The sequence below is a fragment of the Diadema antillarum genome, unplaced genomic scaffold (genome assembly GCF_040938485.1).
Source record: "Diadema antillarum isolate AM-2024a unplaced genomic scaffold, OU_Dant_1.0 scf00000108, whole genome shotgun sequence".
NCBI classification, from domain to species: Eukaryota; Metazoa; Echinodermata; class Echinoidea; order Diadematoida; family Diadematidae; genus Diadema; species Diadema antillarum.
Window position 1 is genome coordinate 1,158,459 of NW_027270997.1, and position 26,753 is coordinate 1,185,211.

The 26,753-nt window shown below is 39.5% G+C and overlaps 1 protein-coding gene across 1 annotated transcript; it reads right to left on the reverse strand.

Annotated features, from left to right (window-relative positions):
- Nucleotides 1-16,186: 16,186 nt before the first annotated feature.
- LOC139719299 (uncharacterized) lies at nt 16,187-18,082 on the reverse strand. Its single transcript, XM_071630722.1, has one exon. It carries the CDS (start codon nt 18,080-18,082, stop codon nt 16,187-16,189), a length of 1,896 nt encoding a protein of 631 aa, XP_071486823.1.
- Between the last annotated feature and the right edge of the window lie 8,671 nt (nt 18,083-26,753).

A 26,753-nucleotide genomic window follows, 5' to 3' on the forward strand; every position in this document is an offset into this window, starting at 1 on the left:
GGGTTTTGTTTGTGTGTGTGCAGAAGTCTCAAGTAATGCTGTTGGAGCAATTGCACAAGTTGAAGTTGTAACTCGTGTCAAGCCTCACACTTGGGGCTTACACACCTGCCCAATCAGCTTGTTCGATTGTCACCCATATATGTGGCTTCAACTCTCTGCGCTTTTGTCTGTTGGCATTACAAGACAGCAGAGCATTGAAAATCATGAGTGGAAAGTTTATCCAGGTAATGTACTGCCTTTTTTTTTTTTTTTTTTTGACAGAGTCATGTAGATTGCCATCCCTAGTTGAGTCATCAGGATTTCAGCCAGGTCTCAGTAAAAGGACTTTGACATGGTCATGAATTTGGCAGGCAAGATTAGCGTGACAACTGTCATTGTGATTTAGACACGGAAAGGTTCCCAGCATAAATAACACATGAGCTTTTGCTGCTTTGTAATGTGGAATGTTGTTTTGTTTTTTGGGTGGATTTTTTTTTCTATTTTTTTGTCTACAATGTGAAAGTAAGAAGCGTTTTCGCCAAAAAGTGCTTGTTAGCAGCACATGGCAGTTTTGTGTTAGGTATAATTGTGTGTGTGTGTGTGTGTGTCTCTATATGTGTATGTTTTGGTCCTGTTGCATTGTTCTTTGTATTACCGAGGAACATAGTAACTTATGTGATGTAATTTCTTCAACTGCTAGGGAGTATTGAGACATTTGAAATGCTGTAGATAATGCATTCTTTGCTTTGTAAGTAGTAAATGCTGGTAACATCCAAGTTAGATGTGAGTTTTGTAAAGAAGGAGAGTGTAGAGTGAATGCAGAATGATTGGAAAGATGCATTACATTGTATTGAACAAACGTAGCACTGCTCAGTTGAAATCTGAAAAAAAAAAGTGATTAAAATAATTGAGATATAATAAGTGAGTACTAAAATGCAAAGGCTTAATGCATGTGGTAACTTAAAACCTGTGCTGCAGAGTTTTTGCAGTTACTATCCTGCGGTGTGAATGATCTATCTTGAATATATAGTTAGATCTTTTTTGTTTTCCACAAAGGTGGTAGTAAAACACAAAACAACATTTTTTCCTGTGTCTGCAGAGTGCACAGAGAGAAGTGTTATGATGAAATGCAATTTTGATGGTATTTCGTACAAGAAAACCTGTTTGAAGAGAGAACAAATGCTAACCTATTGCCCTACCTAGTTTACATGACTCATAATTTACACCTTACTCAAAGATCTTTAAAAGAGCTACGGCATGTCTTATGTAAGCACAGAATATGAAATAATCATAAGAAAAAGATTTTTTTTTTCTCAGATCGGAGGGGGCCATGCTGGGACCATGTATGCTTCATTGCAAAAGTTGACAACAGCCTTGTTTGAGAGAAAAAAATGAGAAAAAAAAATCAAGAATACCTTAACTTTAATGTTCAGTGATTTTTTTTTTTTTCGTTTTTCTTGTCTTTCTTTTTTTTATATTTGAAATCCCCTGGGGTCAATAGGACATGAAAACAGCTCCTCCCTAGATCGTATGTAATGCATGTGTGAAACATGCAGTGAATGTCATGGATGTCAAATTCCAAAAGTGCCCTGTCATGCTTCTTTGCATGCGTCATGCCTCGGAGACACAACATGCCCGCCAGCGCGGATGCTGCGGACGCTCATGGGTCTCATTTCCAGCGCTGTCAGAAAGAATCGAGCCCCGTCTGTCCCGGTGATTTCGCGATCGGGAGGCGGATGGACGGAGTCACTTGCGATGACACCCGTTTTGAGATTGTGACATTCGGGGAGTAAATTTGTTGTGTCATCCACCTGTCTCTTTGGTGGCTCCCGCCCGTGATTCACTTTACCCACGAAAGATAATAGTTCAGATTGGAGATTTGGGTGGTGGTTTGATGGTTCAACACCGGTTCAGAAGGAGGGGGTGAATCCTCACTCCAGAAGTGGGTAGCACAGTGAGTGAGGGAAAAAATAATGAAGTGTGCTGGGATCTTTCTCATTTTGTCCTTTTTTTTTTGTCTTTTTTTTTTGGTACGCTGACCATAAAGTTTGCTTGGAGTACAGACTATACTGTGTATTTACGAAGGTGTGTTGATTCATCAGTGGCTCAATTGAACACTGTGTTCGTTATCGTTTGCTGTAAATTCATTACATCTCTTTCAGTCAAGATCAGGGGCAGTGTGCGAGTCATCATCACACACTGTGATAAAGATGGATGTGCTTTTCACTTCTTCAGGTATTTTGGGAGGAGCTGATGGGGTGTCATTATGTTACCGTTTGTTTGGGGGTTTTTTTATCAGCCTATCATGCATTATCTCTGTATTTTCACACAGATGCAAGGTGTAGATTGTGACAACTGCTTTTGGTATAGATCTCCTTATTTTGCAGTTTTAACCTTTTCTTCAAACATTCCCCCCCCCCCCCCTCCAAAAAGGGAAAAAAAGAGAAGAATAAATTCTAATGGGGGTTTCCTGCTGTGCAGAGAATCAAGGAACCTTGGTAAGTTGCCGTTTCCTCCCAAGAGAGTAATTACGTCAACAATGGGGTAGAGCAACTGTGAAAATGTCGAGACAATAGGGAGGGAATTACTAGTCTGCCATGATGCAGGATGACTCGGCATAAAAAAACAAAGCTAAACAAAGCAAAGAGAGCACAGATAAAATAGAATAACAAAACAACAACAGCATGTCATTCAGGCGTTGCGGGGGAATGTTATTTACTAATTAACTTTGACTGGTGCACACACAGTGACCTTCTGAAACAATGTCCAAGTTTTATTGGATATCTCTGTTCCTTCACAAACCCAATTTCCAGAAGTCGTCTGAAATGCAGAGTATTCAGCATAACATTTGCAATCCAAGAAATTTTCTGATCGTTTTTCGTTTACCAAAATTCGAGGCGAAGGCGCACCACCCATTTCCGTGCAATTCTTACATGCAAGTCTGGCCAATCAGCAAGGAAATGTCATGTTCTCGGCTTGCTTGCTTGCCACCATTGTATGAGCTAACAAGATAAGTGAGACTTTTTGGAGTGGATTGCAAATATTCTGCACATGTCTGGTAATTTGTAACTAGTATGTGTTTTTCATATCTCTTTGTTTGCATTTGGCATCAGCAGTTCAGGATAAGACAGTTAAGGAAACAGGCAAGGGAATTTGTTTAGGATGGGAAATACATGTATAAGCTGTGTGACTCGTTGTGCAAGTACTTGTAATTTAGTGTGAAAATGTTACGTTGGACAAGGATGAAGTTTCCTTAAAACAGGTCAAGGTCATACTTGCTGGTCCAAAATGAAGAGAAGCTTTTTAGTTTTTCAACTATCATCCCGCAATTCCCGCTCACCAACTTCTGTTTGTGACTTTTAATTGTCATGTAATGTAATTTGTGGAAGCAGCGAAGTGGTTTCCGCATTGCTTTGAATGAAGGATGTACAGAGTCAATATTAATGTTATCGTATGTATCAACATAAGCTTGCAGCCGTGTAAATACTTGTATAACATGTCACTGATTTTTGTATTTTGCATATTGTACAGTTAAATAAAAGTAACCTGAATGCACTTGGAAGTAAACTGTGTCTTCATTTTCCCCTTCCAAGACCAAACATGTGGGTCAGTGGAGGTAATTTTTGTTTTCAAATTAGACTGCCATCTCCTGGTGAGAAATGTACAGTAGTAGGAGGCCAAATACAGTTGGACTCTCATTAAACAACTTCCTCAAGACAGGTGAAATCTCCTGGGTCCCATTTCATAAAACTTGTAATCATGAACAACTACCACATTTCTATGACATATTTGCTCTCAGCCAATCAGATGCAAGGATTTCACTAGCTTATAACAACTATCGTAACTTGTTATTGGCATCTAGTTTTATGAAACGGGGCCATAGTCTTTGATCTGCAAGCACTGATATTTTGCTGTATCAGTCCTCAATAAAAATATGTAGAAACTCTGAACTTTTGGTCAAGAAAATTCACTTCATCATCATGAGAGAAAAATACCTATATATCAGTGATGTTTGTTTTTGTAAGAAAAGCTGATGATGACTTTGAACACATTCTTTTGAGCATTATTTTGTTTTTCTTGTGTGTGAGACAATGTGCTTTAATGTCTTCATTGATGCAAGAGTTCAGGGTTATTACGATGGGGGGGGGGGGGGATGGTGGCAGATGGGTGTGGGCGACTGTTGGAAGCGTAAAACTTAAAGTTGACTCAGATAGAACCAAATCACAACAATTGAAGTGGTAGATGCATTAATAATGATGCTTTAATAATGCTTTACCACACAAAAATAAATAAATAAAAATAAGTTATGCAATGTGAAATTTAACTTGATTTTGTAAAACAATGACACCAGTCACAATCCCATGGGCAAATTAGACAAGTCAGTAATGTCAGTGAGTTGTTACAACTCTCCCATTGATTTGAACAGAAGTTAAATATGAGAATATTATTTTGTCAATTCAGCCAAGTATAGCCCTAGCCCATTAACCAAGGCAATTCTGCTTAAAGGACAAGTTCTCCTTAGAGACATGTGGATTGAGTAAATGCAGCAACATCAGTAGGACACATTAGTGAAAGTTTGAGGAAAATAGACAGTCCGTTAAAAAGTTATGAATTTTTAAAGTATCTTGGCAGTCACTGCTGAATGAGAACAGTTTATGTCACATGCATACAATACCATATAGAGAAAATATAATTTCATTTTTTGAAAAAACATATCTCCTCATCTTGTTACTGATATATGTTAAGGGTAATATTATTTCCCCTACCTTCTGAAAGAGGCAAGCCAAGTGATCCTTTATTATGCGGGAAAAAATGAAAATCTGTTGAGTTTTCTCTGTATTTTCCTCAATATTTTCTCTATGTCGTACTACCCATGTGACATTACAGGCTGTACAATGTAGTAGTCTTCTCATCCAGTAATGGCGGCATTGAAACTTCAAAAATTCATAACTTTTTAATGGATTGTCAAACTTTCTTCAAACCTTCACAAATGTGTTCTGCTAATACAGTGGTGGATCCAGAGGGGGGTGCACCAAGCACACACCCCCTCTTAATTTTTCTGTTAAAACAAAAGAAATAATGCCCCCCCCCCCAATTTTGTAATGACGCCTCCCCTTTACGGAATTCCTGGATCCACCCCTGCTAATATTGCTGCATTCACTCCGTCCACATGTAAATAACATGTTCTCTAACTTTTCTAACTCTTCAACTGATGTAAAGTACTAAGTAAAAAGAATTTTTTTTAACATGTGGAGGTGATTTAGTAAAATGTGTGTGCAAGTTGATGGGAGACTTGTACAGCAGTGACACCATCACGAGGAACATTACCTCATCTAATTTGCATATGAAACTGCGATTGATATTTTCATTTGGGAAATATATGGCGCTCGATGATTCCATGTTTGGGGGTTTTCAGTCAGATTTTGCTGAAACTGGCAGGTCAGTTCATTTGATTTCTCTATTTATTGAAGGCAGCACAAGCATGGAATTATTGTGGCAAGGAAAAAACAATAACAGCATGAAGAGGGATGAGAGATTATTTGTTCAAGAAAGAAGGCAAGGAGAGAATGAGTGAGAGAGAACACTTCTTTTTTAATGTATATGAATATAATACAGCACTGTATACGCCGAATATTTTGTGAGTCGGGTAACATGCTATTTGCAAAATTAAAGACACACAAAAATAACGACTCTGATCCTGATCTCAATCTATTTCTCCCTTCAGTACAGTACTCCATGATCGCGAATTTAACCACTCGCAAAATTGTTGGGAAGTCCCATCTTACAAAACTTTAGACTCGCTAAATATATGGAGTATACAGGACATGCGCGAGGCGTTTCAACATCTTTTTATTTGGAAGTTGGATGTAGCTTGTCTAAGTCAATGAATGAAATAGACTACCGGTGGTACATCTAGTGATGTTGTGGTACTACACTTTATTTGTCAAGCTTTTGACCTCCTTGTCCATCTATCTGTGTACATTTACGCATAATTCAGGCATTGATATGACGTTCAAATTCCCACTCATGATTTTAGTCACACAGTCAACCTTGCCTATAAAGTCGAATCTTTTTGGACTAAGGAAATAGCTTCAACTTAGAGAAAATTTGACGTATGAGGGATTAAAATCTTTAGAATAAAAGAGAAGAGGACATGAAAAAACCTTCAACTTCGGCAATTGTTTGACTTATGCGAGGTCGACTTAAGCAAGGTTGACTGTAGTTTTAGTTGGTTGTACAGCCACTACCAAGGTCAAGAAGGCTGAAAGCTTGGCAAATACAGTCAAATCCCAAATCAACGAAGTCCTTGGGGCCAGCATTTTTTTCTTTCATTACATCGATATTTTGTTATAACCAAACAAAACAATAAAAAACATATAACGTTTAATGTTGCGGTCTTAATTTTTACTTCGTTGTAACCAGAATTTCGTTATACATGTAATGGGAGTGCCCTGTATAAAGTGCAGTACAGCAATGCCACTGGATGTACCAGCCTATTTCATTCATATGTGTATGTATATAATATATTAACACACACACACATGCACACACACACTCATTAAAGCCCAAACAAAGTTCTGGTACGCCTGCAAAAGTTGTCAAATTTCGCTCCCAAATGTGAACGTATGCTTAGGAAATGTGCAGGATAACGATGTTTTTGCAAGATATTCGATGGGTAACGACGAAAATGCGAAATATTAGCCAAAAAGGTTCAGTCTCAGTACTTACCCGAACGGGGTCAGGCTAAACTCGGACTCGGGGATAACTCGGCTTCGCTTTTGACGGCGGGATGAGTTTTAATGGTTGTCCCTCTGATTGTACAGTGTTGTCCTATGGGAGCGGCCTGTATAAACTGTGTTCTGGCTACTCACAGTAATGGTCCGAGTTGTTACAACGCGCGCATCAAAAACCTCTTTTGCGCGCATGCAAAATTAGTGTGCGCCTATCAAGCACCTCTAAAACAATCAAAGGCGCTTGATAAACAACAACAAAAACTCCAAAGACCGCGCGTCTCAGCAACTGAGGACCGCGCGCTGTCATTTTTGTTTTGTTTTGTACAGGATTACGTTAGCACCTGTGGTTAGCACGCACTTTCCTGTCCATTCAGTTAGGCCGCATTTGGTATTATGCAGTGGCCGGTAGAATGTGGCGATCACTAACTGCGTGTGAATTGTCTGAAGTAGGGTCGAATTTTTCCCGAGACCGAGTTAGTCTGGAGCCTTCTGGAATAAAAGTCGGTTTTCCTACTATTATTATTTTTCTCAAAATACTCCAAACCGACTCATCATTCCGGCAAACCGCGTCAGCCAGGTAAGTTTCTTAGTGGACTCTTTCGATATATTGCAAGCAAAAATGAAATGGTGCTAGACGGGTTCTCAAGCACTTACCGAAACTTAGTTTTCACTTTAAACAGTTGAAGAGTGGATAAAGATGGTAACCAGAGCTTCTCTACCCCTCCAGCTGATGCACAGCACAGTAATTTATGTGTTGCCCTCTAATGGCGGCATAAAAATGCTTGATGTTCTCAGATTCACAAACTTCAGTTACACAAGGCTTTCTACTTCTCTTTCTGTCACACACACACACACATACACACAAACACATACATGTACATACAAGAGTTTGTTGTTTGTTTTTTTCTTACATCTACAGTACCTTGTATACATCACAACTAACATGACAAAAAGCCAAATGCCAGTTTATGAACATATCCAACATTTATACACACCATTTTGATTTTTACACAACTTCTTGAAAGTCCTCCGACATCCATTACACAATGATTTCTGGTGATGTCAATAAATCCACAAATTATAAAGTGTGGAACTCTTTGATCAAAATCAATACCACACCCACAGAGCTCCTACCCCCCCCCCCCCAAAAAAAAAGAGATTGCCTTCATGATGTTGACAATAAAGTCTGTTTAAATGAGCACCATTAATCCTAATGTTTTGCACCTTATCTTGGCTAATGCATAAACTCACTAAGTTTAATATGAAGTAAACAGGAACATGTAAATCTTACATATTACACCTTGTTCAAAGTGTACTAGGCCGGGGGGAGGGGGGGTGGAGGATGCAAATAATGATAAAGTTGGTTCCTCGGTACTTTATTGCTACTCAAAAGTTGACCGCAACCTATAGGTGTGATCCTCTTTGCGGTTGATAACATATGAAAACGGTCCGGTTAAGTCTGATAGATAGTATTCAAATTACGGCACTGTACATTTGAATTGCTTATTCAGCTAGAAAAGTGTATTGTGACACAAATGCAAACATACAAATGTCTATTGTAGATACACCTGTGCTTTACACGAACTCCCATCACAGTGAATACTGGTACATGTAGTATGACAAATGGAAGGACAAAACACATTACATGTATACTGCCTTCTTCATATCCCATCATGTCAACAATTTGAAAATGCTGCCCTCTTTTGACCCATTCTGGAATACTCCATTCTACAGATGACATTTGAGGACAAGATTTGTTTACTCTTCAATACTGTAGCTTTTGTTATGAGGTTGCCGCTTGCCTTACATGCTTGAAACTGGTTATTACTTCTGGTACTACTTGGTTTATAGTACTCTTCATTGCATCTGATTTCAAAATAGTTGTTTGATATGGTGAGAATAGGCCAAGAGTTACCATTAATACCAGTAAGGTAGGATACATTCCGAACACCAAAACAACACTCCCATGTGACAAGATGAAAGAGTGTAAAGTGTAGAATCAAGGCTGGAAGCCACTCCTCCACAATGATTTGCTGTGGTCAAAATCCTGTCAATAGGGGCAATTAATTTGCACAATTTCATTGTGTTACAGGATAACATAATTAATGAAATTCTTGCGTTGAGCTGTTTTTACAGCAACTGATATAACAAATTGCCCTACATCAACGTAAATGTGCACTGAATTAATCAGTGTTTTAGTAGTAGCCATGATTAGAAAACAAAAATCACTGGCATACATACTCGAGCATGATTCGAATCTACGACTTCCTGATCACCGGACAGGCATCTTATCCACTAGCTTCCGCCAGACAACCAGTGCTGGTTGTACATCCTTATAGCATTTAGCGCGTACTGCATATTTTATTGAAATCAATGAAATTCTTGCGTCAGTTGCTTATAACTTTGATCGGAGTGTGCATATTTCTCTTTTTATCGTTCAAAAAAGTCCAACATGAAGATTTCAGATTCACCTCAATTCTAAGATGGACACTGTTGTTAAGTGTAACAAGATGCCGGTCTGGGGGCCTAGAGTGGTGATGTAATGATGTTGACGCGAAGTAAGAATCGATATGGGTTCAAACTAGATGGGTGAGCAGTGTGGATGGCAAGCAATCCAGTGATGCAAGAGAATCAATACAGCATCCAATTTTACATACACACACACAAAACTTAGTGTGATCAGTGTTCTCTAGTTTTGGGGTCCTCATCCTCTTCAAGCGAGGCCCTCAGTTCTCGCAGCCTCTCCAACTTCTGCCTTGTCCTGCGCTTCCTCTCCTCTCGCTTCCTGTGCATGGTCCGCTCCATCTGGGCGATGATGCTCTTGTCGCCATGGAGATGCTGGTCCAGCTTCTCCCGCATCAGGAGACGGGCAATCTTCTGGTTCTCACTCTGAGACCTGGTCTGATGGCACTGTGAGGGGGGAAGAAATTCATCAATGAAGTTGGAAGTTTTCAACGAAGTCAAGTTATACTGTGAGCAAATGTGCGTGAATGTTAGTTGGTCGGGGGCGAGATGGTTGCGGGGGGAGAGGGAGGAAAGAAAGATGACAATGACAAGAGCAGGGCATGAGAATAACTCGGAAGATTTATAGGACAGATATCTTTTTTTTATCTTTTCACGAAGTGTATTGATAAACTAGGTCATGTCAGCTACATATAGGACTAATTTTGCAAATTGCAAACCATTAATAAAATAATAAGAAGATGATAACTCCCAGAATCAAGTAATTAATGAAGACTCAAAGATTCTCTAAGGGCTCAATGATAAATGCTCACATTTAACTGCAAGAAGGGGCATAAGATTACATCAATTCTTTTACTCTTCTGATTGTCACATGCACTGAAAGTGTAAAAATGGGCCGCTACTTCCATTATGATATCCACTCTGATCAAACACCCTATTACTACTGCTTATAAGGTTATCTAGGAAAATACTATCACATCAGAATCTATGAGGTGCCTCCCCCCACCCCCCGCCCCCAACCCCGCCCCCACCCCATCCCTAGTGGTGGTAGCCATGCACATCAAGAATCCCGGAATGCTCCTTTAACCCGTTGAGGACGAGTCCCGAGTATACTCGGGCAGGGGTCTATGGAAAATGCGTGCTGTAGCAAAATCAAACCGTCCTCAACGGGTTAAAGGGTTTCACTGAACTCACAAACCTTCACAGTGATACCCGTTGGGATGTGCTTAAGCACAACACAGTTGCTGGTCTTGTTTGTGGCTTGGCCTCCGGGCCCAGAGCCGCGGACGAACGATTCCTGTAGCTCCTCCTCCTTGAGTTCCGGGAGCTTGCTCCAGATCTTCTTGCGGAGTTTGTCCCTGGTGGTGGTGGTGGATGCAAATCGCACAATGGCTGCAGCATGCCAAGTGTCCATCATTGCCTGTGACTTCCACATCCCAAGCACCATGCTACCCCTCAGCTCTACCACTGAAGGTTTTATGTTGAATCCACAGTGCAAGGCTCGATGGATGGCCCTCAGCGGAGAATTGCAATGCAGGGCAAGAATTTGAGTTGCAGTGGGTGATGGAGCGATGTCATTTTCTAAGCGCTTTATACCTTGTGTTGTAGCACTAAATCTACTGATCTTCTTTGGAATCAAAGTTCTGCCAACTTGCACCGTGGCAGGTGTTCGTAAGTGGTTTGTCCTTTGACATTGTGAGTGCTGCTTTTGCCTCTCTCTCCAAGCCCATCCAGGTTCATTCCACACATGCTCAGTGATCCAAGAACATGCTATTCTATGGTGCTGCATCCAAGGGGTCTTGAGGCATTTCTCCATCATGTCTGCACTGCAACCCTGCTTGCCAAAAATGCCATCTTCTCTCAATGTACCTGTCTGACAGGCCTGAATTCCACTGGACAATTTCAGGGACGTGATGCATGAAGGCAAAGACACAAGATGGTTCTGACGAAGGATAACACACCAGGTAGACGTCACACACCGTGCATACTTCTGATTCAGCACCATCTTTCACACTATCCCTGGCCTGGATCTCTGCAGCTGCACATCACTGAGCCATATGACAGTCCTGAACAGAAACAGATTGGGGGTGGGGGGGGGGGGGGGGCAATCACAGAAAGGTATACAGAATTACTGGGTTTTTAGTCTCTTATCTGCTTATCAAATTTAACACAGTTAGGGCCTAGACCAGTACAGCAGAAAAAAACTAACACTGTTAGGGCCTATAGACTCTTGCAAAGGATCTAGTTCTAGGCCTACACGTATATTGCTTAATTCAAGACAATCGTTGATACTTTGATCTTTGTTTGCAGCCTCGCAAGGCAAGGTCTATTGATCTATCGTAAAAGGAAATAAAATCCGCTTTTAGCTAGACAAAAGGAAATACTGAGTGTCGAGTGTAAATTTAATGTGAGATTACGGGCCGAGAACGTAGAACCTCACTCCTCACACCACCAGGCATACAAACACAGCATTGAACACATGGGACTGTAGCTAACATTATACGTGACTGATCACAGATTCTTGGTCTCGCTACTCCACCTTTTCAAGATCGAGCTAAAAACGCAGTTGTTTAAGTATGCCAGTAATGCCGTAATTCCAATGTTTTCTTGCATTTTGTGGTTGTTTTGAGATGAAGTAATGTTGAATTAAGGTCTCACCTCTCTGCAGAGCTGCGCCTGGAGAGACGCTCACACTCCGTACTCCACGGTTGACTGTGACAGAAAGTGTAAGTGACCATGAACCCGGTACCCCCCTGTTCTTGATTAGTGACGTAAGAATATTTTTTTTTAGGTGATTATATAATATTAGATTGTACCAAAATTATTGATTTTTTTAAACAGATCCATACATAGTTCCTTTTGGTGCACCATAGCAAAAAAACCAGACCGTTGCCATTACACAATGGTATTTTCTGCGGCTGGGTATAGGCCCTATTAACCGCAGCAGCGACCCCATACGGACAAATACGTACCGTAACGTAACGTAATTCCACCCCCAATAGCATTTTCAATTTCACTTGCAATTCCAGGAGGTGAGTATCTCCTAATTCCCACCTCCCTGTTTCCTTTGACTTTAATAGGCATACCATTATATCTCCTTTTTGTGATAATCCGTGCTCTTCCAATAATATAGGCTTCCATTATAGGGCTGATATATCGGCCCTATAATGTCTTCTCTTTTTTTCTTTTTCTTTTTTTTTCGGGGGGGGGGGTTCATATTCTTTAATTCTTCTCTTTTTTTCTTTCATCAGGGACCGTGTGCTTGGTACACTATATACATTTAAAGGTACTTATTGATTTACAGATTTGATTTAAGGAGATCGAGTTCTTCATTGGGTATTTTCTTGGCAGTCGCGAGACATCTCGGGAGATAGGACTGGGTGTGTCTATATACCACAGAAATTATCGGCCCTATTCTGCTTTTCTTTTTCTGGAGTGAAATCGCTAACTATCCATCTTTCTAACAAGTAAAACTCAAAATGCATTCTATGTGCCCCATGGTTAATTGATAAATACATCTTGCCCCCCTAGTGTGGATTGAGTGAATGCCAAACGTGTACTATCGCACGTCAGACAATCGGACAATCCGTACAAATATTACAGATTTCTATACCGTTTTTCTTTTTTCAGTTCCGTCATCGCTGGTTGATAATTAGAATATAGAATAGATAGTTCGTGACGTCTCCACAGGACAACGATACAAAAAAAAAAAATATAAAAAGAATTCAACACATTGCTTTCACATTTCTAGCATAATGGAAGAGCACTTGACTATACCTCGATCTTTCAGAAAGCAAGGAAAAAAAAACAATACCCTTAAAGTGTCAGTAACAAATTCATCAGGGAAAGTGTACTTTTCCTTTTAAAAAAAAATATCAAACTTTCTTTATATTTATTTTTGTTGTCCTGAGTTGACGTCACGAAATGTTGTAGTATTAATCTCATCAAGCGATGGCAGAATCGAAACTTTAAACATTTTAAAACTTTGAACGTATTGTCCGATTTTCCTCGGATTTCACTGACGTGTTCCCTGACCCTATATATATTTTGCTGCATTCACTCAATCCATTATTTCGATTTCATTCCCCTTTGACAGTGTTCCAGTGCATGCGGTTATATGTTCTGTGTAGTCCAAGTGACTGAGTCACGTGGTATATTCTCAATTTAGTATGTATACTCATGTAGGTGTCTTTATTATTAATCTAGTATTCATATGTATTTGATGTGATATACATCATAAACGATAAACATGATAAATGTAACAGCCAAGTCGCTGTTGCTTTGAAAATATCTCATTATAGAGGAACGCATTCTTCATCAGTCTACTTTTTATCATTTTAGTCTTTTCTTAAACCGCACAGGATAAGTATGATCGTAATGAAAATATCCTCAAAGCAAAATTTTCTTTGTTTAATCCATGATAGTACGTTGTGATCAGTACAACAACAACTATGCAGAGTTTGCACACATGACGTCTTTTGCACTGGTCATGATTTATTTCAGTGATGAAACCTGTGTCGGAGCTGGAAATTTTTATTCCAAGCCATTAAATCAACCTTATAGGTTACGACCTAATCAATATAGTACTCTCTATTACACCCAAATGATCCAACAATATGATGTATAATGAAGCATACACTTATATGCTTTCCATGAATCCAAGGTAATTTTGTAAAGTTTGTTCAGAAATTGGATGCAGGTTAAAAAAAAAATTGAACGTTAAATGATCAGCATTCGACATAGGGTCTATTCATTAGCAATATCAAAAATATTTGCTATATAGTTGAACATGGTTATGTGGCATGCAAAAAATAAAAAATAAAGAATAGGGCCCACGCAAATCAATACAAACTGCTGTAACACAAGCGCTGTCATTTTGATATAGGGTACCTATTGCATTGTAATGCGACTTGATGAATGCAAATTCTGAGGCTAGTTAAGTCCGCGAAGAGTCCTCCCTGTATGCCCCATCCCACTAAACACACACATACTATACATTCACACATTACAATTATACATAACATACATACCAGCACAGCATTCATCCATGCAGACGAGGATACGTTCGGGAAATGGGGGGGGGGGGGGGGGGGGGGCGAGAGTCCATATACAGATAATCTATACATGGTGCAGAGCAGTAAAACACACACACACACACACACACACACACACACACACAATAAGATAGGGCCTTTACTTACACTTTAAAGATCATGAATTGACATTTACGCAAATAGTTGCTTCCTAAAAAATCAGGCAGCCATATAATAGCTTATAATCACGTGATAGTTGTATTTTGATTTGAATAATAAGTCTATAGGTTTGTACAAGAACCTCAGTATACTTCGCAGAATTTCTGGGAAGAATTTATGACATCAGTTTGATAAGAAAAAAAATCCAGTACGAGTCATAGAACATTAAAAGTGACGTCATTACATTGAGATTACTTTGCATATTTTTAGACTTGAACACTAGCCGTATAAGGCATTAAAACATTTCCAAGACCATGAAATTTGATTCTTTTCTTGAGCAAATGTGATTTTGATGTGTTTCCCGCTTGAAACATTGTAACAAAAATGAAATGAGAGGTCGGATCTATTCATGTGACTGGTCGGATAACTGTAGAATGCATAACCACGTGGAACAGTTACTATATACATGTATATCAAAGTCTCAGAAAATGCAGAACAAATTGACATCAATCCCAACAATATAGAAACCATGACAATACCATTGTCAGTTAATTTCTATGATACAGTGACATGACTGGGGATCGCACAATAAAAGTCTTGGTCATCGAATTGGCAAACTTCCTTTGTAAATCCACTCAAAATGTTGATATCTTTAACTTTTTATTCTTTATTTGTTTCTTCGCAACTTGTAGTCTGTCAAGTTGATCGACCCAGCATAGAGGACAAAGCATGGACCAACAGAGAGAGAGAAAGAAGACTTTCATATAGTTTCAAGAATATACCTAGTTTAGTCATGTTGCGCGAAGATCGAACAAGAGTATATCAATAAGAAAAGCTGGAGATGTATGATATTGTTACATGATTTTAAATGAAGAATAACGTAGCCGATAGACTTCATGTCAGATGGTTTATACTGACATCTGAACATTTGACAGTTTCTCAAAACTATTCAAGTTCGCTCACGTTCACTGGTCAACTGCCCACTTGTATACTATGAACATCATTTCTAAGAATTTCTTTTTTAATGCCATGGCTCTGATAATTATGTCTACCATGGGTTGACTTCATCATTCTTGCAAAGGCAGTGGTCAACTAAATGGTATGATGAGGAATAACAGATATCAAAATGTACTATTCAGATTATAATAGTGCGCATTTCGATTTTTTTTTTTTACATTGCAATAGGCTTCATCCGACTTTTTTTTTTTGCTTGATTGCGATTTGTTTGTTTGTTTGTTGTTGTTGTTATTGTTTTACATGGTATATACCAGCCTTCCAATGTACATAAGTGAATGTATTCACACCTCACCTTTTCTTCCTGTCTAGATAATTATAGGACTGTATATGTACAAGTCCTCTGGAAAATCTACCGTTTGCATACTAGTATTATAGACATTCGCTCTACATAAGGTGCCACGTGGATTTGAATATACCATATCACACTACAGAAAGCAAGAAAAAAATACAAAAAAGTTCGATGTAGAGTCTACAGCATTAACATCATTGTACATAGCGTTTCCTCGAGGCAGGCTTATTTCACATAAGAATATATTTTGTGTGTATGTTTCCGTGCTTGTGTCTGTCTGTATCAAATGTGTGCATAATGCGTGGGTGCATGTTCCTATAAGATACTTCTAGCGATGAGCTAACGCCTTCTCGAACATAATATTATATAGAATTACCGTCAAAGAGCCCTCGATTAAAAAATGAATTTTATGAAGACTATATTTATACTGCAAAGAGAATCGTGTTCGTATCTTGAAAGAATCAGTTTACTTCTACAATGACACAATCATTGTTGTCGCACCAAGGGGTCATCTAATTTGTCGGCATTTGTTGATTGATGTGCGTGCCTGTAAAAATGTAGAGCTTATCTGTGGTGCAGAATGCGATCTCACCCGACAGATATTCTTGCATGTAGAACCACTCCCTTTTGGGAATGTCGATCTTTTGGTTCTTGACAAGAGTTCGTACGTACTTGAGGTCGACGGTGAAGAGATCGATGATGAGCAGCTTGTCGATGTAATTCACCCAGCCAATCAGAATGTTGTCGTCGTGACGTACAGCGGGAAACGCCCAAAAGAAATCCGCGTCTTTACTGACGAGATGTTTCGTCACACCCGACTCGTCTATCAGACGTATTGTATTCTTATCACTCCTAAACACCAAGTCCTTGCGGAAGTTCATTGCAAACACTTGCTGAGGACTGAAGTCGCTGCATGGCATCTCTCGGATTGCCTTGCCGCCAGATGGCGTGAACACCTGAATCTTCTTGCACTTCCTGTAGCTTACAAAGATTTGTTCTTCACCATCAGTCGCCAGACAGGCAGACCCGACGTCACCATGACTGAGATTGTCGAATCGGCTTGGGAGCCGCTCAAACTCGGGCGTGTACAGAGACATGTTGTTCGAGATGGTCAGTACAACGGCTCGACCATCCGACAGAAAGGAGATCTCCCTGACTTTGACATTCTTCAAGACAGTCTGACATAGTTCACCATCTCTCGAATAAATGTGGACCCCTTCGAAGCACGACCCTAAAGCCATCTTGCCATCTGATGTGGGAGCTAAAGCATTCATGCTGTTTTTCATAGGCAGCTTCACTTCTTTCTCCAGCTTCCACTCGATTTTAACGACATCCCCGAAGTGTAATTCGTTATACCCCTTGCATCTTATGAATTTCACACTCTTGGTGTTGTTCTCCAACTCCTTGACGACGTCACTGTCAGGATCGTCCTTATCAAGTAGTCCAGATAGAGCTTTGCATCGAGAATGGGTTACAGCGACAGCATCACCTTCTAGAGGATTCTTGAGACATTTCTGTACTGATTCGCTGCCTCTCTCAATTCTCGAAATGAACTTGTCATTTACAAGTTCAAGTTCCTTGAATTGCCGTTGAACTGCTTCCTTCTCCTTTTCCAGCGTTTGCATGAGTTGGGTCTTTCGCTCAGTCAACTTCTTCACGGCATTTAGACGGATTGCTTTGACGTGTGCTATTTCTCGTTCGAGGTGCGATACTGCGCTCCTTTCCTTCTGCTCGACGTACTCAGCATATGCCTTCAGTGTTCCCATTTTGTCCTTCACTGCATTGTCCAGTTTGTCCAGTTTACTCACTCTACTTTTGTTGTATTCTGAATAACTCAACACAGAGTGACCCTTCTTTTCATGATGAAGCACGCGGCATTCTATACAGACGGTCTTTCGGCAGTCAATACAAATGTCTGTACACAGATGAATTCCATCCTCTTCTTGTGGGTGGTTCTGACACGGGATCTTTCTTTCGACCCTCACCTTACCCCGCCTGATATCTTCCACACTGACCACTCGGTGCTTCGAGTTGATTCTCCAGGCGTTGTGCTTGCCCTGGCACTGCTCACACATGTACAGCTCGCAGTCCTGGCAGTAAGTGACGGCGGGGGAGTCGTCCACCGATCCACAGTGAGTGCATTGCTGCTTCGCGCTCTTCATCTGGTCCGGCAAAGATCCCATCTCCTTGTCCGCTCTGAGATTGCCGGCGTCGCCGCCCAAGATTATGGTAGTGTGGTGGCACAGTGGACAGGAAATGTCGCTGTCTTCACCATTAGATCTCTGAAGGTGGCGGAGACAGCTCGTGCAAAAGGTATGAGGGCAAGCCAGGAGTTTGGGTTCTTTGAGATATTCCTGACAGATCGGGCAGTGAAGGTTTCTTTGAACAATCTGCTCCAGCGACGCCATGGTTGCATGCTACTCAGATTCAAAGCAGTCAGTGATGAAAGAATCGACTGACCAGTACCATAACCTACGCCAGCATCCGATGTCCAACTCTGAAAATCAAACAAAATAGGTACGAGAAAATGTGACAAAATGGCTTTGAAAATGGAAAATAGACAACCCCATCCCTTCGGCATCAGAATATTGGTAAAATACTCATGAAATTTAAACACCGGTGACTGATCCAAACGAGTCATACTGACATACAGGTGACACCTTCTCCTTTGCTAAATATCATACTGAAAATCACATTTAAAATTGCTAGTATATAGATTAATCCACTTTGTTATCAATTAAACACTGGTCAGCTATGACAAAATCATAAGAAGATAGACGGCATTTAAAGTATGTGAAAGGAGGTCTGACACTATGCCACAACCAGCATCGCACTTTTATGGTAATTCGTGATGTTGGCCCTACTCCATTCTTGAACATAACTTTAATGTCCACATTATCCAATATAAGATGAACTCCGCCATAACTTTAGGATGCCATGCCACACTAACATATGAGATATTAAAATCCAATTTAACGTTTTGTGTTTAAGGTTTTTAAAAGCATTCCGGCTACGGTTAATACAGCACTTTATAAGTCAATAAGCCAGACGACGCCGAATAAAAAAGGCTGATAGTAAAAGCAAACTTAACGATATGGAACTCCCAAGTCCATACTTACATAAACACCACGAGAACACGGTCCGAAACGACAGCACATGCAACATTAAATCCAACGCCTTCCTGAAATTGATTGTAATCAATGTCACAGTCATGTTTTAGTCACACCCATTATATTGCGTTCGTCGTTGCCAACGGGCAATCCGCACTAACAAGCCGTGGGCGATAATGCAATATACATGGTCATGCGTGGAGCCATTGAAAATGGAAGGCGTTGTTCTACATTCGTCTTTCTGTTTAAATCTGTTTGATTCCTCGTCATGCGTGTGACTTTGAATGATGTTGATACAGATATCTGACCTTGATTGGTCCTTGTGTGGGAAAACAATGTAGACAGCATATTTATAGACGCTTGTCGTAGGCGATATCCTCAATAATACACATAGGGGGCCTACAAACAAAAACACAAATACACACAGACTTAAATGCGTGTAAAGACATGTGTGTGTGTGTGTGTGTGTGTGTGTGTGTGTGTGTGTTTATAGGATTGAAATATTGGTTCGTAATTGTTAAGTCGGTTCTTTTTTTCAGTCAACAAGATTTACGTAAAACATACCTCAGCATAAAAATGATATGGGGGCGACATCATATAATGATGTATGAAAATGACATGTTCAATGTTATTGAATCCTGAAATCAGTTTTGTACACTCTTCTGACAACATTGAAAATTTCGGCGGTTGGCAGTTGAGTCTATAGGCCTATAAGATAACAAATCATTATGGGTGTTGATATATTAGTGACGTGGCAAGAACTTGAATCAATTCGAGTTTGAGAGATCGCCCTATTCTGACTGAGGTGCATATAGTTTTCAACAGTGATACATGTAGTTTGATATCATCTTCATCAGTCTTATACAAAATTCAAACAGTTCATCAACATCTGATTTAGTTCCTATACGCACAATAAAGTATAACTTCCCCTAATCAAAATGACAAATACCATGTTAACCAAATCGATTTGAAGAAAATAATTTGACACGGGGTGTTTCTAAACTTATGCCCAAATCACATAATGCTCTACATCCGGCGTCGCGTCAAAAAAAAAATCAAAACCAAAGCAAACAAAACAAATAACAACAACAACAACTACAAACTTTTTCTTTTCTGTGAACTCCCACGGATCCTTTCCCGGAGGTAAAAAATTTCGGGTGCACGTCACGAGACCGACACCCACGAGTCATACAGCCCACTAGTCATACAGCTCACAAATCATACAGCCCATGAGTTATACAGCTCATTTCATTCGTTCATTTCATTTATTTCATTCTTTCTTTCTTTTCTCGGCAAACATAACACGAAATGAATCAGAAGATATAACATAGGCATGTATTCGACTTCAGTCATGGTAGATAATGGTTAACAAATACGAAATTATACATGCATATACCGGCAAAATACAAAGTTATGTCTGGAGAAAAAAAAGAAAGAAAGAACCGAGAAGTTCACTGAAAAGCATGCTTGTAAATTGTGAACCACTCAAAGGATTCTTGTGAATATATTTGTTAACAAAGACAGGACAGAACAAGACAGGAGAAACACAACGACATTACATGACTTTACAGAAGGGTATACCAATGACAGTTATAAAACACAAAAGAGTAATGGAAAGAAAGGAAAGAAAGAAAAAGGAAATGAAAGGAAAAGCCAACACGCTGAACATCGGGATCGGAAGAGGGAATTGAGGTGCTTCAGAGCTCGAGCAGCTGAGCAAAGTTTGTACAAATAAGATGCTATGTAAAAGATACACAATAATGAAATCAATGATACAGCCCATAAGTTCGACACTAAGCTAACAAGGCCCACGAGACCGACACATAAGTCCCGTGTTTTTTCTGTCGAATTCGTGGGCAGTTTTTACAAAGTGTCGAACTCATGGGCCGTATGACTCATGGACCTGTTTTCAATGTCGAACTCGTGGGCTGTAAACTCTTGGGTGTCGGTCTAGTGGGATGACCCCGAAATTTCCTGGCGTGATCTGTGTCCAAGCTACAGATAGTAACGCTCACTTAGGGATAGTCGCGCTTAAATTGCTGTTACTCGGGCAAATCTGCATCCATGGCGACTCACTACGAAATTGTGAAAAATTCAAAATTTCGCAAGCTATGCTACATTTGCACCGTGTTCCCGGCGCCCAGGACAACCTCGTTTGCTCGAAACGTAATGCGCCGTTCGTATATAGATGAGACATTCTCCTGTTTTCCCCCTTCTTAGTCTAGTCTCCTTCGTTCCAGCCCTCGCTCCGGTGAACTTAGATGATGACTGGCGGGGGAGGGAACATACCGAATGTTCCACCCGAAGGGTTTGAAATGCTATTGAGGGAGATTATAAGCCCCAAGACAAAGTCGAGGGACTTTTAGCCTCCCGAAATAGCATTTCAAACCCTGAGGGCGGAACGTTTGGTACATATTCCCGACAACAAAAGTCATCATCTGTTGTATTATATGGGTTAGTCAAATACGTCAAATGCGCCAACGTCAACCACCAGCGCAGCACAACGCACTCGATCGCTCGCGCAGAGCTAAATTCACTGTGCGCGGGTCCTTCTGTCATGTGTTACGTGAATAATGTTCTCCCATTGGAGAACATTACGAAAATATTCTGCCCATGAGCGAACATAACGAATGTGCCTCCATCACGTGACTGTGTTTAGCCAATCACTAACCGGTATTTGACTAACCCATTTAATATATTGCTATAAGACGTTGTTCTCAGGGGGGAAACTCTTTAGTTGTTTTTGTATAGTTCTCTTCCCTCAGTGAATCATTGTTGTTACTTCATTTTACTTTAATTACAGAAGAGATATGATTATCATGATAGGATAAGGACATGCAAATAAATATCATTTCATATGCAACGTATGCATCACTTAGGCCCTATTGTTAAAATATATAATTCCATTCTTCCATACCCAAGTCGACAAATATTATTATGATGATGATTAGATATACATCGTATTACATATTTGGTGAGACTGAGGCTGGAGTCCCATGTTAACTATAAGTGTGTCACAGTGTGTGTGTATGTGTGTTTGTGTGTGTGTGTGTGTGCACATAAATCATACTACCGCCACTTGTAATTGATCAATCATTACATTGAGGACTGACTGTTTCATTTTGACTGTAGTTTCAGTTTTAATTCTCCACTTGTACAAATGCCTAATAATATGACAAATCAACAATAGCATAGCATCTCATGAAAAAAAAACTAAACTCAACTGAGTATAAGAGAGTAATAAGATGAATAAATGAAATCACGTGTATGAACATAATATCGTATATGAAGGTATTATTATGATAGGATACGAGTTTACGAACGAATACACAAATAATTTCATATGACACATCGGCATTACTTCTTGAATGTGTTGCTCCATTCTCGACAGACCTTGCAGACAAATCAAGATGATCATGATTTTATACAGTAAGCAATTCTGTTTGATGATTGAAGCTGAGGGCCCAATAAATGTGTGCGTGTACGCGTGTGTGAGTGTGTGTGTGTGTGTGTGTGTGATATGTATGTGTATTGAAAAACAACAAAAAAGTGAGCATGTGTGAGGACATGAATCGTATCGTCGCTAGTAATACAAGTAGTAAATCAGTACAATGAGGACTGATTGTTTCATTTTTTTACAGTTTCCGTATGTTTTTTGCTTTTCCACAAAAAGTAATGAATTATTTAGAACAAATCAACAATGTACAGCTCATGGAAATATAAATGAGTATTTAAAGAGTTTTAGAGGAATAGATAAAATAAAGAGCGTACAAGAACATACGAAGTACATAATATACTATAACAGAGTTTTATTCCGAAAGCAAATGAAAACTTGGTCACAGTCAAGATTTATGATTAGTTTAGTTTATATCAAATATGTATATCTCATTTTCTTTCTTTAGTGTTATTTCTTTTTAATTGGTCTAAACTTGTTTATCCGCTCTCCGTTATTTATTCAAGGACACGGATTAATCGGGGCTTACAGCCAAACAAGCTTGCTTTTATGTATAGCTCCCGTAGTACTTCTCTTTGTACAACCGAATCCGTACTTTAGATTTCGATCGCTTATCATCTAATTTATTACAACATAGAGAGTATCTTTTGTTTGTTAACTATTTTCAAAGTACAATAATTTGTGTTATATAGTTTTCAGTGTAACCCGATATGTAAAATAAACTGAAACTCTAACTAAAACTGTCGTATCTTAAATTACATAAACCTGTTCAATTCAGTTTTATTCATTTTCCATCCAACAAAGAGTGAAACAAAATACAAAGCATGCATTACACAATCATATTGATTGAGTAAGTTAAAAAAATAACGCAATGTGGATCGTAGAGTATATAATAATAAGATATACAATCAAATAGAATAACTAAGAACACCAATGCATGCTTTGTAAGGTTGACAGAAAAGTAAGGCTTTTTAGAAAAGTGTGATCCAATGGAAAGCAAGGTTTGTAATGCGTGGATCACTCAGGATATAATCATATAATATGCAATATTAATACATAATAATTATGTCAATACCTACATCACCATTATAAACAGTAATAATTCTAAAATTTGAAAAAAAAGACTAGTCTTACAATGTTACAAAGTGTTGGCGCTATTCCCTAATCCATGAACACTTCTACCCATCCAAAGAATGGTAAAAAAAAACAACAACAATAGTAGATATAAACACAGATGCGCATGCACCTGCCCACACACGTAACAAGAAGAAAACTAAAAAGCAACAGATAAATGCATACAAGAAAGAGGCTAGATCATACAAGGAATTGGAGAGCACAATGACATTACAAAAACAAGGAAGTACAAGAAGAGAGAGAACAGCAGAAAGGAAAAGGAGCAGAGAAGAATGTAGAGAGGCCTGCATAACAGAACACGCCACTCAACCATCAGTACAGTGAAAGCACAGTGTTATTACATTTTCGATTGTTTTATGCCGAAAGCAATTTTGTTTTCTTAGTTTACATTTAAATGTAATAAAGTTTACAAGATAGTAAATAAATCGGCAGTTTGCTTGACTGTGATAGCGGCCTCGGAGTGATGCGATATCTTGTGATCATTCTTTTCATTTCAGTGGAAGAAAGAGCGGGGAGAGTGAGAGAGATGTAGAGGATAGAGAAGAAAAGATACCTCTATAAGAATTAGAGAAGGGAAGGATTTACCTCATTTCTCAGTATCTTTATAGCAGGAAACTTTATCTGGATATCTGTCCACCGGCCGCACTTCACCAATGCCCTCGTGTAGTAAAGTCAAGATTTCGCGGTATCTGAATTTCAAACTGGACTTTGGACTCGATACCCATCACAGCTCATGGAAAGACTCTAAACTCGGAACCAGATAGTGAATTATTGTGGCGTCGCGCGAAGTTGGTTCAGAATTTAGAGAAGTCGCCCCCACCCCCACCCCCCTCTCTCTCTCTCTCTCTCTCTCTCTCTCTCTCTTTTCCTTGCTTCCTCATTATTTCACTTTGGCGGCATACATCTTCAAACACGACAGTGGCATCAGTTGGGTTTCGGATATTGTAACGTATGACGGCAGTTATTATTGTCAGTGACGACAGAACAAACTGAACTCAGTGCCTCGTGATCGCCATGTGCTGGACTCGGTGTGTGCAGTAGTCAAAGGTAGTTTGACAACATCACTATTTGATAGCTGGCCCTTCTTCAGAAGAGAACCTACACCTACCTGCGTTCGTTGGCGTGTATGTGATGTGCTGCGGTCGGGTGAGTCGTTGTGGTAGTTTAATTATGCACTGGGGCGGAGGCAAGGGTATATAGGAAACAAAAGCGTGATCCATTTATATCGTTATTTCAGTCCGAAGTGCAAATATGTCGTCGATGAATTCTTTATGAACGTTTTGTATGATGGTATGTGAACTATAGATATATACTCACCTTGACATAAAACGTCACGTGCGTGATAATATCATATGTCAATCGTACTGTTATCAGCTACCATACTCAGTCATTTAAGTGGAACTTCTGGCAATTTGGCAATTTGAGAAGAAATTCTAAGAATTAATACTACGTAGTTAGCATTTCTTTTTAACATGTCGATGCGTGGATTCTCGCGTACATCAACTTGTTCCACTTTAGCGAATTGCAGTAAGGTCGTGGGAAATTCTTATGGTCGACACCTACACAAATAGGTTCTGTATCTGAATTTATGTAGAAAGATATGAATGAATTTGTATTCCATACTAGAAACTAGTAGGGAGCATGCATTATACTTTAGGCCTATACTTCACCGTAACTGTCATCTCCGATTCAGATAGCGAGTGTATCAATACATACAACACATCCCGGCACCAGTGACGATGTTCATATGCGCCCTTTCAGTATCAGTTCGAATCCATAAATGATGGTAATTATAACTATAGTTAGGGCCTGTAATGATAATAAAGACAATTAGAATGGTGCTGAAAAGTCCCAAAACATTCCGTTCCAGCTGGAGGTCATCGTATCATGACACACCCGGTATAACAGGAACGTCAATTTATCAGACTACACTGTGAAACAGAATATATTTTAAAGGCGCAACGGTAGCCATGATAGCGTTTGCGGAATGAGATCCGATGAGTTGTTTATTTTTGTATTATCCTCGGCTTGTTACAAATCATTGATATTTGACAAATGTAATAACCCATAACTGCATTCAGACAAAACATGACGCCGAATTAAACAAAGGCTGTAGAAGAAAGCCTTATTCGTCACTGAGAGCTAGTTCCAGGAAGTGATGATATCCTTTAAGTCATTTAATTGTTCTCATTCCATAAGATCAATTCTAAAATGAAACTCGGTTGTAAAACTTTACGATATAATTAGTCAAATAATGGTCACTTAATAAGGTTTCAGTCCATAATGAAAGTGTCTACAGTGTTTCCGGCCCTACGTACGCACAACAGTAAGTTTGGAGCTGAAATTTCGGGTGTACGTCACCCAGTCATACAGCCAACGAGTCATATAGCGCACGTGTCACACTGCCCTCAATTAAAAATTTTTAATGTCTTAGATCGTGAGCCATATGACTCGTAGGTCTAGCTCGATGACTGCGAAATTTCTCGTAATGTATAGTGTCCCAGTAATTGTGATGTCAGGCAAAGAAATAATTGTAAATTTTGTATAAAGTTAAGACGCGATCGTTCTGGTATAACAATAGGGCAAAGCTAGCACTGGTATTACCGACTGCCGCACCAGCTTTTGTCAGACGTGGTGACATTAGTTAGTGAAATAAGGCGAACAAACAGAAAATACAAACAAGAAAACAATAATGGTCTGCATGAGTTTTATAACGAGAACGAAAGGAACGGATCGATGATTTTCATACTGGGCCGGCAACACGGAAGTGGTATTTGATATCTGCATCCGGTTCCTAAAGGAAACCGGAATATATTAGTGTTATCCTTCAGAAAAAAAAATCATGGTCGCCAAAATACGGCGACTAATGTGTGGAATGTACTCTAGAATCGTACTAGAAGATAAACTAGAATCCCCCCCCCAAAAAAAAAAAAAGAAGATCCTATATAGCAAACGTGATCAGATATGCCAGCTTGATACGATAATCGTGGCTGATGAGGTGCATAATTATTATATTTACCAAGATCGCATCAGGCAAGAGACGCTCTTCTTAAAATCGCATGTAATAGGGAGGCTATTACAGTATTCGGCGCATATTTGCAAATCACCTGCTATCTTATAGTCGTGGCTAAAGGACCTCTGATCGGACTTTCGGCAGCTCTACGTCTACCCTCTGTCATATTTCAGAACGGTTTCAGAGAAAAACTGAATAGATAACTTGGATACTATACTAGTAAACACGGCATAGATTGAATCTCTTAAGTATTTCACAGAATAAGTTGAGAGTGTCTATCTTATCGGGATACCATTAGCAGATGGTGAAACCTTTATCAAAGTCCAGGCGCCAATCACGTGCCTTAGCCATAAACTATTGCATGCTCC

Coding starts and splice junctions, on each gene's coding strand:
- LOC139719299 (XM_071630722.1), bottom strand. CDS start 18,082: ATGGCGTCGCTGGAGCAGATTGTTCAAAGAAACCTTCACTGCCCGATC.